This window comes from Podarcis filfolensis, assembly GCF_964270895.1.
Source record: "Podarcis filfolensis genome assembly, chromosome: 6".
Classification (NCBI taxonomy): Eukaryota; Metazoa; Chordata; class Lepidosauria; order Squamata; family Lacertidae; genus Podarcis; species Podarcis filfolensis.
Window position 1 is genome coordinate 24,632,724 of NC_139609.1, and position 14,292 is coordinate 24,647,015.

At 43.2% G+C, this 14,292-nt stretch overlaps 1 protein-coding gene and 1 long non-coding RNA gene across 2 annotated transcripts in view; one reads left to right on the forward strand and one right to left on the reverse strand.

The window, feature by feature from the left end:
- Positions 1-14,292, reverse strand: part of ABCA4 (ATP binding cassette subfamily A member 4) — a 99,428-nt gene that overhangs the window by 40,925 nt on the left and 44,211 nt on the right. Inside the window, exons 14-18 of the mRNA XM_083620528.1 lie at positions 13,919-14,095; positions 8,639-8,861; positions 4,007-4,228; positions 2,153-2,357; positions 135-233 (exon numbers count right to left, since the gene is read on the reverse strand). Coding sequence (XP_083476654.1) covers positions 135-233; positions 2,153-2,357; positions 4,007-4,228; positions 8,639-8,861; positions 13,919-14,095 — 926 coding nt within the window. The remainder of the gene's footprint in view (positions 1-134; positions 234-2,152; positions 2,358-4,006; positions 4,229-8,638; positions 8,862-13,918; positions 14,096-14,292) is intronic.
- LOC310765601 overlaps positions 7,935-14,292 on the forward strand; it is a 131,216-nt gene continuing 124,858 nt past the window's right edge. Inside the window, exon 1 of the long non-coding RNA XR_014549664.1 lies at positions 7,935-7,944. This is a non-coding gene — a long non-coding RNA (uncharacterized lncRNA). The remainder of the gene's footprint in view (positions 7,945-14,292) is intronic.

Below are 14,292 nucleotides of genomic sequence, written 5' to 3' on the forward strand. Positions count from 1 at the left end.
GCTAAGATTCCCACTGTAAGCCTGTGTCTAATCTTTACAATGGCTCCCATAATGAATGCAAGAGAGCATTCGCCTCTAAACGGATCAGCAGTTCTCAAGTTATTTCTGAACACCAGTTTTTCCACATAACTCACCATCCACAGTTGTTGTTTTCTCAGCCTTTGGGTGCCCTGACCCTAGCCAGTAAGACTGCTGGAAAGGGAAATACCAAGGCCGTGGTATCCCATAGTCTCCTGAAACAAAAACAAGTTGGTAGGGTGCATAAACCTCTTTGTGTTTTGCCATGGGGAAGAACCCATCTATGCAAATCTTACGCTGCAATAATTACTTGGTGTTTCATTAGCAGCAAACATTGCTGTGCACTAGAAGTTCAAACAAAGCACAGCCACCCACCACTGTCTTGGCTGTAAAGTTTTTTACAGAGGGAAAGGGACAGAGGGAGAATAACCACATTCCCGATTGCTTTTGTTTTCAAAACTGAAACTCAATTTAATTAAGGAATTAAGCTATTCCCCAGACCAGGGATTGGTTGAATAAGCAGGCAGTGAAAGCCTGTACAGTATGTGTTCTGCCTAAGGCAAGGTTTGAAACAGAGATTTCCTAGCTCACTTTCTTAGCCACTACATCATCAGTTACACTAACTATTACTCTGCATTCCATGACACTATGAAGTGACTTGATTCCTGTGGGCAAATCCTACCCTCAAAGTTAATTTCCAAATTCCAAAGATTAAGGGGCCACTGCAGATGAAACTGTCCAGCTGCCTTAAAAGATTTCATTCTATCTCTCTTTCTGCAGTGTCGGTGGCTCTTAAGAGAGAACTATCTTCCTGGTGTGTGCTGTGTAGCAGGGCACCAGAGAAGGAGGAACAGACCTCCTTCCTTTTGTGCTGCTCCTGCTTCCAGTCAGTACATTTTTAACGGGAAGGAGCGGGGTCTGGGAGGGATGATGTTTTGCGGATCAGGTGGGAATTCTTCTCCAGCTCAGATTTTAATCCCTAGGCTTATAAAACTCGTCTCTTCTTTCGGGCTATCTTTAAGAGCTCCTGAAGCTCGTACCCAAACCAAGACATAGCAAGCTGGATCTGCGTCTGTACTAAGGATGTTTTCTTTGATGACCTTACACAGGGGTGGGAAACTCCCTGCCTTCCACCAGAAGCCAGCCAATCATCACAATGACAACAGGTGATCTATTTTTGCCTGTGCAGATGGTCAGCTAACTGTAGCCACTTCCATAGTTCTGTGTGTGGTGCTTTGCAAGTCCCAAACACTTGCAGTTTACAAACACTGTACACACAGCTTTGCAAGTGCAGACAGTCAACCCCCTGCAGCCCAGTGGTGTCTTTATCTTCCCCGCACCTTGTGTCATATATGATGTCATGTGGGTGTCCCCCCCCCCCAAAAAAAAATTACCTTGTGGGACAAATAGGGAGGGTTTGGTAAACGAGGAAATGAGAAGCTTATATCTGCTTCCACCATGGATAAGATATGAAAATGCTATTTTGAAGTTCCTTAAAATGGAGTAGATTACAAGTCTTTTACAGAAGGGGAAAGGCTCCGAAACAATCCGGTGGTAACCAGCGTCATTTTTAGAAACCCGTATAAGAGGGAAATCAATGGTAAGGTGTGAGATTACCTTGTTCAGATAAGATCTTTTGTGGTGCTTTGTTTTAGCTTTTGAACACATATAATATGCGGCAGGACAAGTTTCTTAAAATGCCTTATACTCCTCTGAACAAAGCAAAAGAATATAAGATCATATGATATGTTCTCCTGGCAAACTGTAAATAGTGGCCTGAGACTTCCTTTGCCCTTTTGCCCTTGTGCATAATTTGCCAAAATGCTGACAGCAGGGACAAAACACGATAATGTAAGGGACAGGGACCAAAATTTTATATTCAAGGCTCTAATCATGTTTATTAACTGCCTTTTTGCAGTGGTTGCTACACAGAGCCACAAGACCTAGTGTTTGCACTAGGTTTCAACTAGTTGGCACTGAACATTCTGAGATGCTATTTATTTGATTTATTTTAATGTTTAGTTAGGCAAGCTCTAACTTTAAAATCCAGTGCTATTAAAATCACTCTTTAGCAGCAACAGAGTCCATAAGGCTACCTCTATTTAAAATGGGCAGGGAAGAGACATCGCCATACCTGGGAAGACATTATCCAAGTACCAAGCAAGCAATCCATAGATAAAACCATCCAAAACCATCATCTCCATAGAGAACAAGAAACTGTATTGATCTCCTTCTAGTGGGCTGGTTCGGATGTTATCCCACTGTAGCCCAAGGCCTTGCTCTTCATAGCGTGACAAGTATTCTGTACCAAACCCAAATGCCACAGGTGAAAGGAAGCTCTGGAAGAGAAAGAGGAAGGGGGGTGTCAAGTTACCTTGATGGGGGTGGGGGGAAGTCTTAGCAATGAACATGTGGCAGACAAAGGAATGAAAAGGGGATGGGTAGATTTTCTTGATTAGTTTTTCCTGAATGATCCACTCCACTCATCTTCCAATTTTTTAAATTTCAGAGTGTCTGTATTTGCATTATCCCCCCTTTACAGATAAATATTAACAACTTTGTACATTAAAACAATGTTGTTGTTTTTAAGCTAATGGAAAGCACAACAATTTCCCAAAACATTTTCAAGCACCCCTAAATTGTTGGAGAATTTTGCCTTTCAACCCACTACAAAGATTATTTGGTGAAATCCCCCCTCCTCCTTTCCTCACCCACAAATATCAATCAATCAATCAATCAATCAATCAATCAATCTCTTTTATAGGCATAGAAGTGCATTGTATACATGGATCAGAACACAACACAGTTAACAAAACATAGTAGGAGATACTTTAGGATAAAACTGTCGAGATATTATGAAGTACGAAGATGGCTCTTAGGACCTGTGGTGACATAATTTAATAGTGTCACTCAAAAATCTTGCCACATTCTCCACAATGTCATTACTACAACAGTTCAGCAAATAAGACACCCTGGAAGACTCAGTGTGAAAAATCCCCTCCTTTGAAAAGGGGGCGAAGTATATTTTTGCATAAAATGGGCAATAAAAATAAAACATGTCTGATGGATTCGACCTGTTTTGTGCCACAAGGGCAGTATATTTCAGAGAGTGGGGTTTTCGAGAATCTACCTTGCAAAACTGCAGATGGTGACATTAAATCTTGTGAGGATCGTAAAGCTGGTGTAAATATGGAGTGTCCTGGCCAAACAAGTGTGTAATTCCCAACCCCAATGGGGAACAGGTTTTGTTGGCTGCACTGCAAAGGGTTTGGAATTCAAACTCTAGTATTCTGCACTTGATTGTCTGGTATGCTTCCAATTGTGGGAGCGTAAGCAGTGACTCGAGTGATAGGCCACAGGTTCTGATTTTGCTCTCAATGCAACCTAGCAATTTGGAGTGGTGGGATTCTGCCAGCATGTGGAAAATTAAAGAAGATAAATCGGATATGAAATGTAGGTTGAACCAGAATTTTATAGTGGTGAGCCACACCTTGGTTTCCAGCAGCCTTTGTCCAGTTTCCAGACAAATGGCTGTATATGGCACACAATTGGGCAGCGCCAGGATTTTGCGCATAAATTTGGATTGGAAGCATTCCAACGATTGCTTAACTGCACCAATCCATAATGGAATGCCATACAGGAGTTTTGGGGCTACTTTGGCGTTGAAAACCTTTAGTGCAGCTGGGATGAACTGGTTCCCTCTGTTAAAGAAGATACAGGTGATAGCCAGAGCTAGTGTTAGAGTATCCACTCCATTAAGTGCAAGCTTACAATGGTATTTACAGGAAGCATTATACTGGAAGTGGATGCCTAAGTATTTAAAGTTTTTAACCTCTTCCAATGCGTTTCCACTGATCTCCCACCTATGAGGCTTCCAAGATGTTGAGAAAACAAGATGAAATTATAAAAGTTATAAATGACACAATTTAGAGGGCACTGTGGTTTCTATTGAGTAGGGTGGTGGTAGTGGGTGAAGAGGATTTCTTACTGCCATAATCTTTAGCTTAAAAGTCAGCCGGTCCTGCCAGGCAAAGCAAACGATGTGAGGCAAGTACAGGGTAAAGTAGATGACGCCACTGCAGGCAGCTGCCAGATTAGCCTTGGAGAAGAAGGTGCTGAGCAAGAAGCACTGCATGATGCTGGCCGTGGTGAAGGTCAACAGGAACAGGAACAGGAGGTGGGGGTTACTGTAATGAAGCACTCTGCCATACTGCAAAGAAAGAAAGAAAGAAAGAAAGAAAGAAAGAAAGAAAGAAAGAAAGAGGAAGATCCAGTTAATCACAGTCTCCATTGACGGCATGGCTTAGACAGAACTCATCTCTGCTCATTCATTGCTATCCATCCTCTCTGCCTAGGCATTTATGTCAGAGTCTATTGGAAAAAGAAGGGCTGGGGTGAAACTCAAGTCAGTAGGTCTGATATTCTACCTTCTTCCAGACAATAAGATACATGAAGGGTGTACCTAGCTCTGTTCAACAACTGTGTGTGTGTTTTGTGGAAGGATGACCCTGTATGAGAATTTATTTAAGTATCTTATGTGGTCATGCAACATATCCAATCCTTGTAAAATGCCACATCATAGCGACAGGCAGCTTAAGATGTGCTGTTTGTTCTGTGCTGTGCATGTCATCAGTGTGGCTTCATCATACTTCTCCTTTCATGCAAGGTGTTGCAATATTGCTGCAGCAGGTTGCTCAATGTCATAGAATTGCTAGTAACTCCTTAGCTTCAAGATCAGGCATTTTGGGTAATGCAGCCTCCTTTAAGATCAGGGCATGGTTACCAGTAGCTATCTTGCAGGGAAGGCTGCCATGGATTAAAAGACGACAAGATGACCCTGCACATTCCTAGATAGGCACTGGTTTAATTTCTGTCCAGATGTTGTTGGATTCCAGCTCCCATCAGCCCCAGCCAGCAGGACCAATGCTCAGGGATGATGGGAGTTGTAGTTCAACATCATCAGAAGGGCCACAGGTTCCTCATCCCTGTACCGAGCACCGGGTGATAACAAGGCAGGAGGACCACCATCACAGGGTAGAGTTCAAACACAGAAGTTCAGAAGACTTGTTCTCCAGATTTCTGGCTCATCATTAAGGCAGCACCCTCACTTGCTCTAAGTTCAGTTCAAAGGCACAGGTCTAGTCTAGCATGTGGGTGTCTCGTGGACTGAATCATGAATTACAAAAGCATCTGCCTTTCCGTAATCATTAGGCCATTGCATGGATTGTTGCTATTGAAAAAATATCAGGTTATCATTGCTCCTCCCAGCACAAATTGTGCAGCTGCCCTCTGTTGGTCAAGGGACAATCACTTTGCTATGACTGCAACTCTATGCATGTCTACTCAGACATCCTATTGAGTTCAATGCGACTGTTTCTCAGATAAGCATGTACAGCATTGCATCCTATAGCAGTCAAACAGATAGTTCAACCAGACTAAAACTTTACAAAATGTGAAAAGTAAGAGATTTGGAATGGGGCTAAAAACATGTTCCTCCACCTCCCTAGTTTGCTTGAAGTGTTTTTATACAAATTCACACACTGCACCTTTGCCTGAAAGCAGATGCTTAAAAATAAATAAACCAAAAAGCCAAAATACTGAATTTTCAGAGCATATTCTGATTATGCATGTCATCTCTTCTCCCCAGATTACAGTCCTCTGAAAAATAGGGTCCATGAAGAGGGGAATCAACTGTCTTTTTAAAAGTTGCTGTCTTTTAAAAAGCTGAAATAGTATTTTGCTGCTAAATGACCTTCAAATACCCAGAACCAGCGAGATCTCATGAGGGTGGCTAAGATCTACCAGGATCCTTTGCACTGCTAAGTAAACCAAGGATGATCTTTATGAATCTTTAAGGACCCCATTACAGTGAACAGTTGGACCTCAACTGGATGTTAGCTTTATCTACTCAAGTGGGACAGATAATTGTTCTGTACTTTTAGGCCTTGCATATCTACAGCTATTTTTTGACAAAAGTTACAAATGGCAATTGACCATCATTGTTGTTTTATCCCACACAGGAAGTGTGCTTGTTCATGTGCAGCAGTAATTATTAACATTAAGTATAATTATGCTTGTGCAAGGAAGAATGACACACGAAAAGTGGCAGTAATGGAATAGCACAATATACAGTATGAATTACTACTGGTATGATATCACTGCTGGCATAAATTCCTATAGAGGAATGTGTCGGCCTTTAGCATATCTGATTATATCACCAGGGGTCTATTGCCAACAACCAGCTCATAGTTTGCCAATATGTCAGATGTCAGATCCCCTAATGTACTCTTCAAAAGATACTGCCAAAGCCATTCTCTTAACAGCAGTATTTGGCAACGTACATGTGTCACGTAAGGCATTAACTATTCTAGAGAAAAAGAAAAAGATATATTGGATACACTGATCTGAACTTGAAGTGGGAAACAACCTCAGTCCAGGGGGGAAACACCAGATATAAATAACATCAGCCCTGCTGGTGAACTCAAACAAACAATAAGCACCAAATTAATGTGGTGTCAAAGTTAAGTGCTAACTATAGGACTGCATACCTAAGCCAAGCTACAATGTCAAAGCTGACACACCATATCAGTTCAGGTAGGCCTGGCAAAGGAATAATTGAACAGGAGCAGGCTTTTCTCATAAAAGTAAACTGCTTTAGAAGTAGTTATTTACAAATATTTGTTTTTTAGTAAGCGCTAAGATTCTGGCATCCAGAGTTATCTTTATCAGGAAGGCTTTGTCTTTTGTTTTAGAATGCAGCAGATCACAAAGCAATCAAAATAACATAGAACCCTTATAATAAACAAACAGCAAGAGGAAGCAGAAAATTAAATAAAGAAAGAAATCCTTAGGGTCACCAGGAAAAAACAAGAGCGCCACACCCAACAAGAAGAAACAGAACAAAAAAGCCAAGCCAATGGGTATACAGAGGTATGTTTTCATGCTGTTAAGTAGTTCCCAATATGACAGCATAGTTCCCACTGCATTTTCAGCTTCGCCTTTGTCAGGACAAATTTCCCAGGCACTATTTACTCAGAGGCATGAAAGGTGCACTCCACCCACCAGCTGCCAAGATGACCCGTGACTTAAAAGCAAGAGTTCCATCTTCTAATGAACTTAAGAATAGCTCTGTTGGATCAGGCATTGGCCCATCTAGCCCAGTATCCTGTTCTCACAGTGGCCAACCTGATGCCTATGGGAAACCCACAAACAGAACCTGAGCACAACAGCACTCTCCCTTCTTGTGTACTGCCTCCAAGCATGAAGGCGGAATGCAGCCATCATGGCTTGTAACCACTGATAACTTTATCCTCCATGAATTTGTCTAATCCTCTTTTAAAGCCACCCAAGTTGGTGGCCTGCAGGAGTGAGTTCCATTGTTTAATTATGGGCTGTCCTTTTTCTGTCCTGAATCTTCCAACATTCCACTTCACTGGATGTTCATGAGTATTTTGAGCAAGGGGGAATCCATTGGGAACTATCCTAGAATGCTCATTGGATAACATTCAGCATTTATATAAAGCTTTTGAGAATTCAAAAAATTTCTTGTTGTGCAACTCGACAAGGCAGATCAATATTATTGTTTCCTGAGAGAATCAACAGTCTGGATAATTTTGTGTGAGCAATTAAGCTGAAAGGTGGATTCTGGCCTTTTATGGCATCCTCTGCGTTGCGCATATTTGCAGTCACTAAGAGGGCCATTCTACATTTTGCAAAGCAATGCCCAGTTATCATGTCTGGCGGACGTTAGAAGGCCGAGTAAGTCAGAGAGAAGGAAAGAGAGAGGTTAAGGGATGGGCTGCAGCTCAGCGGCGGAGCATGCAACAGGTCCCCCAGATTAAAACCACAGCACCTCTAAATAGGTCTGGCAAAACAACTGCAAAAGTTTGGCACAGCTTTGAGGGTTATCCAAAATTTGGGGGGGTTGTGGTTAATTTTCCTGAGCAAAACCCCTGTCTGAAACCACCGCTGGTCACTGTAGACGACATTGAGAGAGATGCACCAGTGGTCTGACCTGGCAGCTTCCTATGTAAGACTTTGCAGACCAAATAGAGGAATGTGGAGAAGCTTATTGAAAAGATCAAAGCAAACGCCGAGGGACACACTTGAGTGGTATGACTCTGTGTGCCCCCTCCCAGAAGCAACGTATTTTTTTGAACCAAGCAAACAGCTGGTGGTTGTGAGAAATGAGTTAGCGGGTAGATGCCTCACAGTAAGGTTTAAAAAGAAGTGAGAGAGAGACTTAGTGAGAGAGAGAAAGAGAGAGAGAGAGAAATTCCTGCTTTCTGAGGCCTCCTTGAAGTGAGCAGCAATGTTTAGAACGTGACCTGTCAAACCTAATCCAACCTGAGGCACTGTCATGAAGGCAATCTTGCGAGTCTCTCAGGAGTAAACATATCTATCTCTGTCAAGTGCTGATGCTGCCTTTGGGGGCTACCTAAAGGAATGCGCCTGCTGCTACGTGCTCGGGAGGCTGATCCTTCCAGCATAAGTCTGTCTGTCTGTCTCTTTTTCGTATAGCTCCCATTATTCCTTGGTAGTACCGGCAGCGTGAGTGCAAAATGGCACGTCTGGGCCTTGAAAAAGAAAAACGCTCCTCGCCTGGAGGTGATGCTCTTACCGTAATGAGAGTCGTCAGGAGAAACGTGCTCACAGCCATCATGATGAAGCTGTCTAGGAACCAGGTGAACCAGACAGCCCCATTAGTGACCCCCCTGTTCTTCATGGCCTCTTTCAGCCTCAGTTCTTTTTCCAGCACAATACTCTTTACCATCATGGAGACAGAGTAGATCCAAGCAAGCACCATGAAGATGGGGAAGGCACGGTTCAGAGTAACCATGAAGCTGCCCAGGAAAGAAATAAAACAAAGGTTAAAATCATACAGTCTCCAAGAGGCAGTGCGAAAGGGACGCACGGATTGAAACTGGTCTAACAGCCGTTCCTTCTCTCTAGGGAAACTCCCGATGTTTTCCATAAGAATTCAGAGCATCCTCAAACTATGCTTTCCAGTTTTCTTTAGGGCAAGTCGTGAAAGTTAAGTTGGCATAAAACTGGTGTGAGTGCATAGCGTCACGGCATCCCCAAGACAGCGCAGTTTCATTATTAGGAAAGTGGATTTAAAAAATGGATTTCGCTTGAACAGGAAATGTTGCCCCATAAGGATTTATGGGTTCTGCCTTTTTGAAAATCGCCTTCCTCTGTTATTGCAGACAATTCATAACCCATATAAACCCCCAATATATTTAAGATTTGGTAGAGCTGGCAACAGCCCCTATCCCCAGTCTGCTCGCTGCTATTTCCACTTGGTAGTTGATTTATCTTTGTCTAAGGTTTTTCATTATGGGAACAACAGAAAACACCTTCTGATTGTGTGAGTTGTATGTTATTGGCAATCTCAATTCAATGGAAGAAATCAAATTAAAAATGGGAGGGGGGAGCAGGTCTAAATTGTTCACAGGTGAATCAACTTCTACTGGAATATTCTTTCCCTGCCATGCACAGGTAGAAATCTTGTGCTGGGGCTGAACCCACACTGACTGCGCCAAAGCCATGCGATCAATTACCCTTCTCAAATACCTGATCTAGAGGCAGATCCTGCCCTTTTGCACAGCCATGCCTCCTCCTTGAGGATATGATCAAGTCAGCACATGGAGATGTAGCAATTAAAGGGGGGGGGGAAATAAACCTGTATCATATGTTTATGGGATTATCTGTGTCTGTTTTGTCTGTGCTGCTAGGAGAGGGGGTGGCATCTGGAGCCAAAGATAAGATCATGGCAAGACAGATCAAGTCAGAAACAAAAGGAATGCAGAGGCAGACTATTTCTCACCTTGGCTGCTAAGTGAGGTCGCTACTGGACAAATGGAGAAAAAGAGTGTTTTTGAGAATTAATCTAGGCCATGCTATTTGTGGAAGAGAAGGGATATATTTTGCAAGCTGGTGCCTCCCAGACAGACCCTTGTGTTTAAAAAGGAAACAGAAATAGAAACTAGAGACCACAAAATGCTGCCCTCGAGGATTCTGCTGTTATTGCTTCATGATAAGGCTTCCCTGCCAAACTTCACTTTCAGAGTGCCAAGCCACTGTGTATTTCCCCTGTCCCCCTACCAATATCTTGTCAAAGAGCCAGCATGTTGCAGCTAGTGTGTTGGGCAAAGAATGGGGAGAGCTGGGTTTAAATTCTCATTTAGCCATGAAGCCCGTTCACTGACTTTCAGCCTATGTTGTCTAGAGAGAGAAAAAATGAGGGTGGATCATGAGTTCCTAGGATAAAAGATGGGATATCAATATGATAAGTATATAAACAACGTACAAATGACACCCAACTAGAACAATACTTGTGACTTTACTTTCACATACTTCAACCTTACGAGGAAAGTAAGAAATATTGTTATATTTGCAGGGAGATGCTGCTATACAGTGCACACACTGAGTTGTACTCAGCATAAGTATACTCTGAGTAAACCCATTGAAATCAATAAATATGACTAACTTAGGTCCATTAATGTCAATGGGTCTACTCTGAGTAGAATTTAGTTAGCTCCAACCCATTGCTATCCTGACAATGCAATCCTACACATGTCTACTCATAAGTAACTCCCACTGAGTTCAACTCCCAAGTTAGGACCTCAACCTGATTCATGCCACTTTTTTCCTGCATAGAGCCAGTATATTCACTGGGGAGGGAGCCATGCGAGACTGTATTTCCATAATCCGTCATGACAACAGATACACGAGAGTGATTTTTCACATGTGATGTTGTAAAATGAGCCTATGCGGCATTTTCCCCAAACTGAGGTGCCTTCTAGGTAGGAAAAATGCCACATATTAAATATATCTTTTACCTGGTGGAAGGTTGTATGCTAAGTGCAGTATTGTCAATGCTTAATTTAATTTAATTTAATTTAATTAATTATTTTTAAAAATGCATGAATCTAAAAGAATAGCGTTTACATTCAAGAATTATGCTATTGGGTCTAACCACCAGAGGGCTGTCTTTCATCAGAGGCAGGCACTTCATTCACAGGCAAGCAGCTATGGCAGCACATACCCAGCATAGTATGATTTAGAAGAAGAGACAGCCTTGAAGCAACTTTGAAAGCGGAATTATAAAAGACGACGTAAGTGGGATCTCGTCTCATTATGTATTGGGCCTACGCTATTAATCTAGCTCTCGTTTTACACGAGCATTTCCCCATTGTGAAACCAGTTTAAAAACGGCATTAAGAGCCCTTCCCTGTATGTAAAGAAGAGACCTGGGGGTTAATGATGATTGATGATAAATCAAAGGAATGTGAAACCTTTAGAAAAAGCTAGACCCTGGGCCTGGTCTCTTACCCTCTGTAATCTGAAAAAGAAAGTTCATTCAGCTTCTAACCTCAGGATTGCTGAACTTAATGGATAGCTGAAGTTGAAGTAAGAGGCTGAAGAATTTGATATTGTTAGGTTTTTGTTAGGGGGCGATACACAAAACTCCAATGCTGTATGCATGACTATGACCCTACCACCCCCTACCCCATTCCTGCACATAGCAGCACAGGCAGCTGAGCCTCCACAAAACCCTGCAAAGGAAGATGCTCAGATACTGTAGCTGCAGAACTATTCAACAATGCTGAGCTTTCAGAGGTGTGACATTTAAAGCTCTTCATTGTTTGGAGGCTTTGGTATCTGAGGAATGACCTCTTCCCACATGTCCCTACCCAAACCATCATCTGAGGCCCTTCTCCAAGTGTCCCCGCCTAGCGAGGGACTGTGGGTGGCTATGAGAGAAAAGGCCTTTTTAGTGGCCTTGGGGTTTTTTGGCATCTGTCTGTCAATGGAGTGTGCTTCCAAGGGTGAAGTCAAACCACTGTGTTAACTGCACCTAAGTGACCACCCTGGGGCACAAGCCTGGACAGTGTGCATGGAGGGTCTGGGCTGCCCAGACAACAAGACCCCTCTCTTGGCCTCACTGATGCAATCCAAAAGGAAGCAGAGCAATACATCTGGTACCAGCTTGGCTGCAGGAGTTGCCAGAAGGAGGCATGCAAGGCACCACCCAACCTTCTTAGGGTCTCCAAATTTGTGTAGGGTTTACTCCTTAGCCTTTTCTTCTCCCAAAGATATGCCACAAGGCAGCAGAGGTTTAGGATCAGTTTTCCTTCTCCTCAATGGGCCACCTTCCCAGGTTGACAAGCCCCAATTGCAGACCCACCCATTGTGGAATGCCCTGCCTAAAGAGGCCTGGCATGGTGCCTACTCTTATATCTTTCTGGTATGGGGTTTTATTTCTTTGCTTCCTATTTTAAATTGCCTGTTTTGGTTTTATTCTTGTGCTTGATTTGTTGCTTGTATTGTATTTTTACTGCAACATTATTATCTTCATGTTTATCTGCTCATAGACTGTTTGTTACAGGGGCAGGGTGCTGATAAGTTATTCAAATTTCGTTTATCATTTATTACATTTTTTTACTTTTACGAAGGAGCTCACACAATGGCATATTATCGCTCCCCACTCACATACAAAACTTCAAAACAGGCCTGTGGGGTATGTAAGTCTGAAAGGAAAAGACTGCGAGCTTAATAGTTGATCAGGTGTTTGAACGTGATACGGACAAGGAAGTTTTTGACCTTCTCTCTCTCATACCACTAGAACTCGGGGAAGATCCTGTGAAGCTGAACGTTGGAATATTTGGGACAGACAAAAGAAAGTACAGTGGATGCTCAGGTTGCGAACGTGATCTGCGCACGCGCGAGTTGCGATTTGGCGCTTCTGTGCATGCGCAAAGCGCGACTGCCGAAACCCGGAAGTAACCTGTTCCGGTACTTCCAGGTTTCGGTGGTCCGCAACCTGAAAAAATGCAACCTGAAGCAGCTGTAACCCAAGGTATGACTGTACTTCTTCACGCAGCCCAGATAAATGCTGCAGTTCGGTCCCATAAGGAACAGTTATAGCTCCCAACTTGGGAGGTCTTAAAAGAGGATTAGACAAACGCATGGAAGGTGAGGCTATCAACCACAATGGTTATGCTTCTGATAGTGTGGCTCTGAGTGCCAGTTGCTGGGAATCACAAGTGAGGAGAGTACACTCAGGCCCTGCTTTTGGGCTTCCCGCAGGCATCTGGTTGGCCACCGTGGGAACAGGATGACAGACCAGATGGGCCATCAACCTGATCTAGCAGGCTCTTCTTGTGTTCCTAACATGGGTCTCCCTGATTCTAGTCAGACACGCTGTCGATTTCACTGCACTGGAATCCCCAGTAGTAGCTCCACAGCTAGGAGAGTCTCTGGCTCCCTGATTTGCAAGGGCATTTCTGGGGCACAACTGCCCACACAATATCTGTGGCTGCATGAGAAAAAGAGAACAAAATCCTGCTAGGTCTGTCAGTGTAAAATGTTTTCCAGAGATAGGGAAAGCCACTGATTGTTTTGGAACACTGTACCGTTTCACCAAACCTTCCTTCAAGTTCTTGTTAAAAACCAGAGGAGTTTTTAAGAAAACAAAAGCTCTTTCCCCTCTCCTTTTGTTTGATGGGAAGATTCAGACAGCTATAAACTCTAACTTCTCCTGTACATTCCTGCTAATGAATCCATGGATTGTTGTTTTCCCAATGGAAGTTATCCCAGACCTAAGGTCTCCTTGCTGTTCTCTATTTTAAAGTTTTTAAACGCTCCAGTGCTTTGGTGTTGTTGTTTTTTTGTTCCAGCCTCCTTATCTCAGACTTAACCAGGGCAGCAGCCCATCCCGGACTCCTTGGGGGTGGGGAGGAGATTTGCCTAATACCTTCATCCTGGATTTCTCCAGCTTTTCAGCAAGATCAAAGGCAAAAAGCAGCCAAGCCCCCTGTAAAATCCAATCTGCCACCCACCCAGCCACCCAATTAGTTATCAGAAACAGATCACTGTGGCTGCTCTTACTCACACATCATCTACAAAGCATGGATAGGGCATTTGTTGCAGGTAGATCCCCAAAGGCACTTCAACTCCAGTCTGCGTCTTGATGATTCCATGCTCAACCATGTCTTGCAGATATGCAAACCCTCCCCAGATGTAACGCAGATCATCCACTGGGTCAGCTCTTGGGCCAGGATCCCAGTACCTGTGAAGACATAAAAACATTATACTCAACCTAGAAAGCTAAGGGTGGTGGAAAGCTGACTAGGGTTCACATTACAATTGCCAGAGCCTCGGACTTACACTATTCAAGGTTGAAAAAGTGGCAGCTCTACCTTGATGAGAACTACAGATCCCCGCCCAGCTAGGAACTTGTGTGTTAAGCTTAAGGCTGGAGATAGA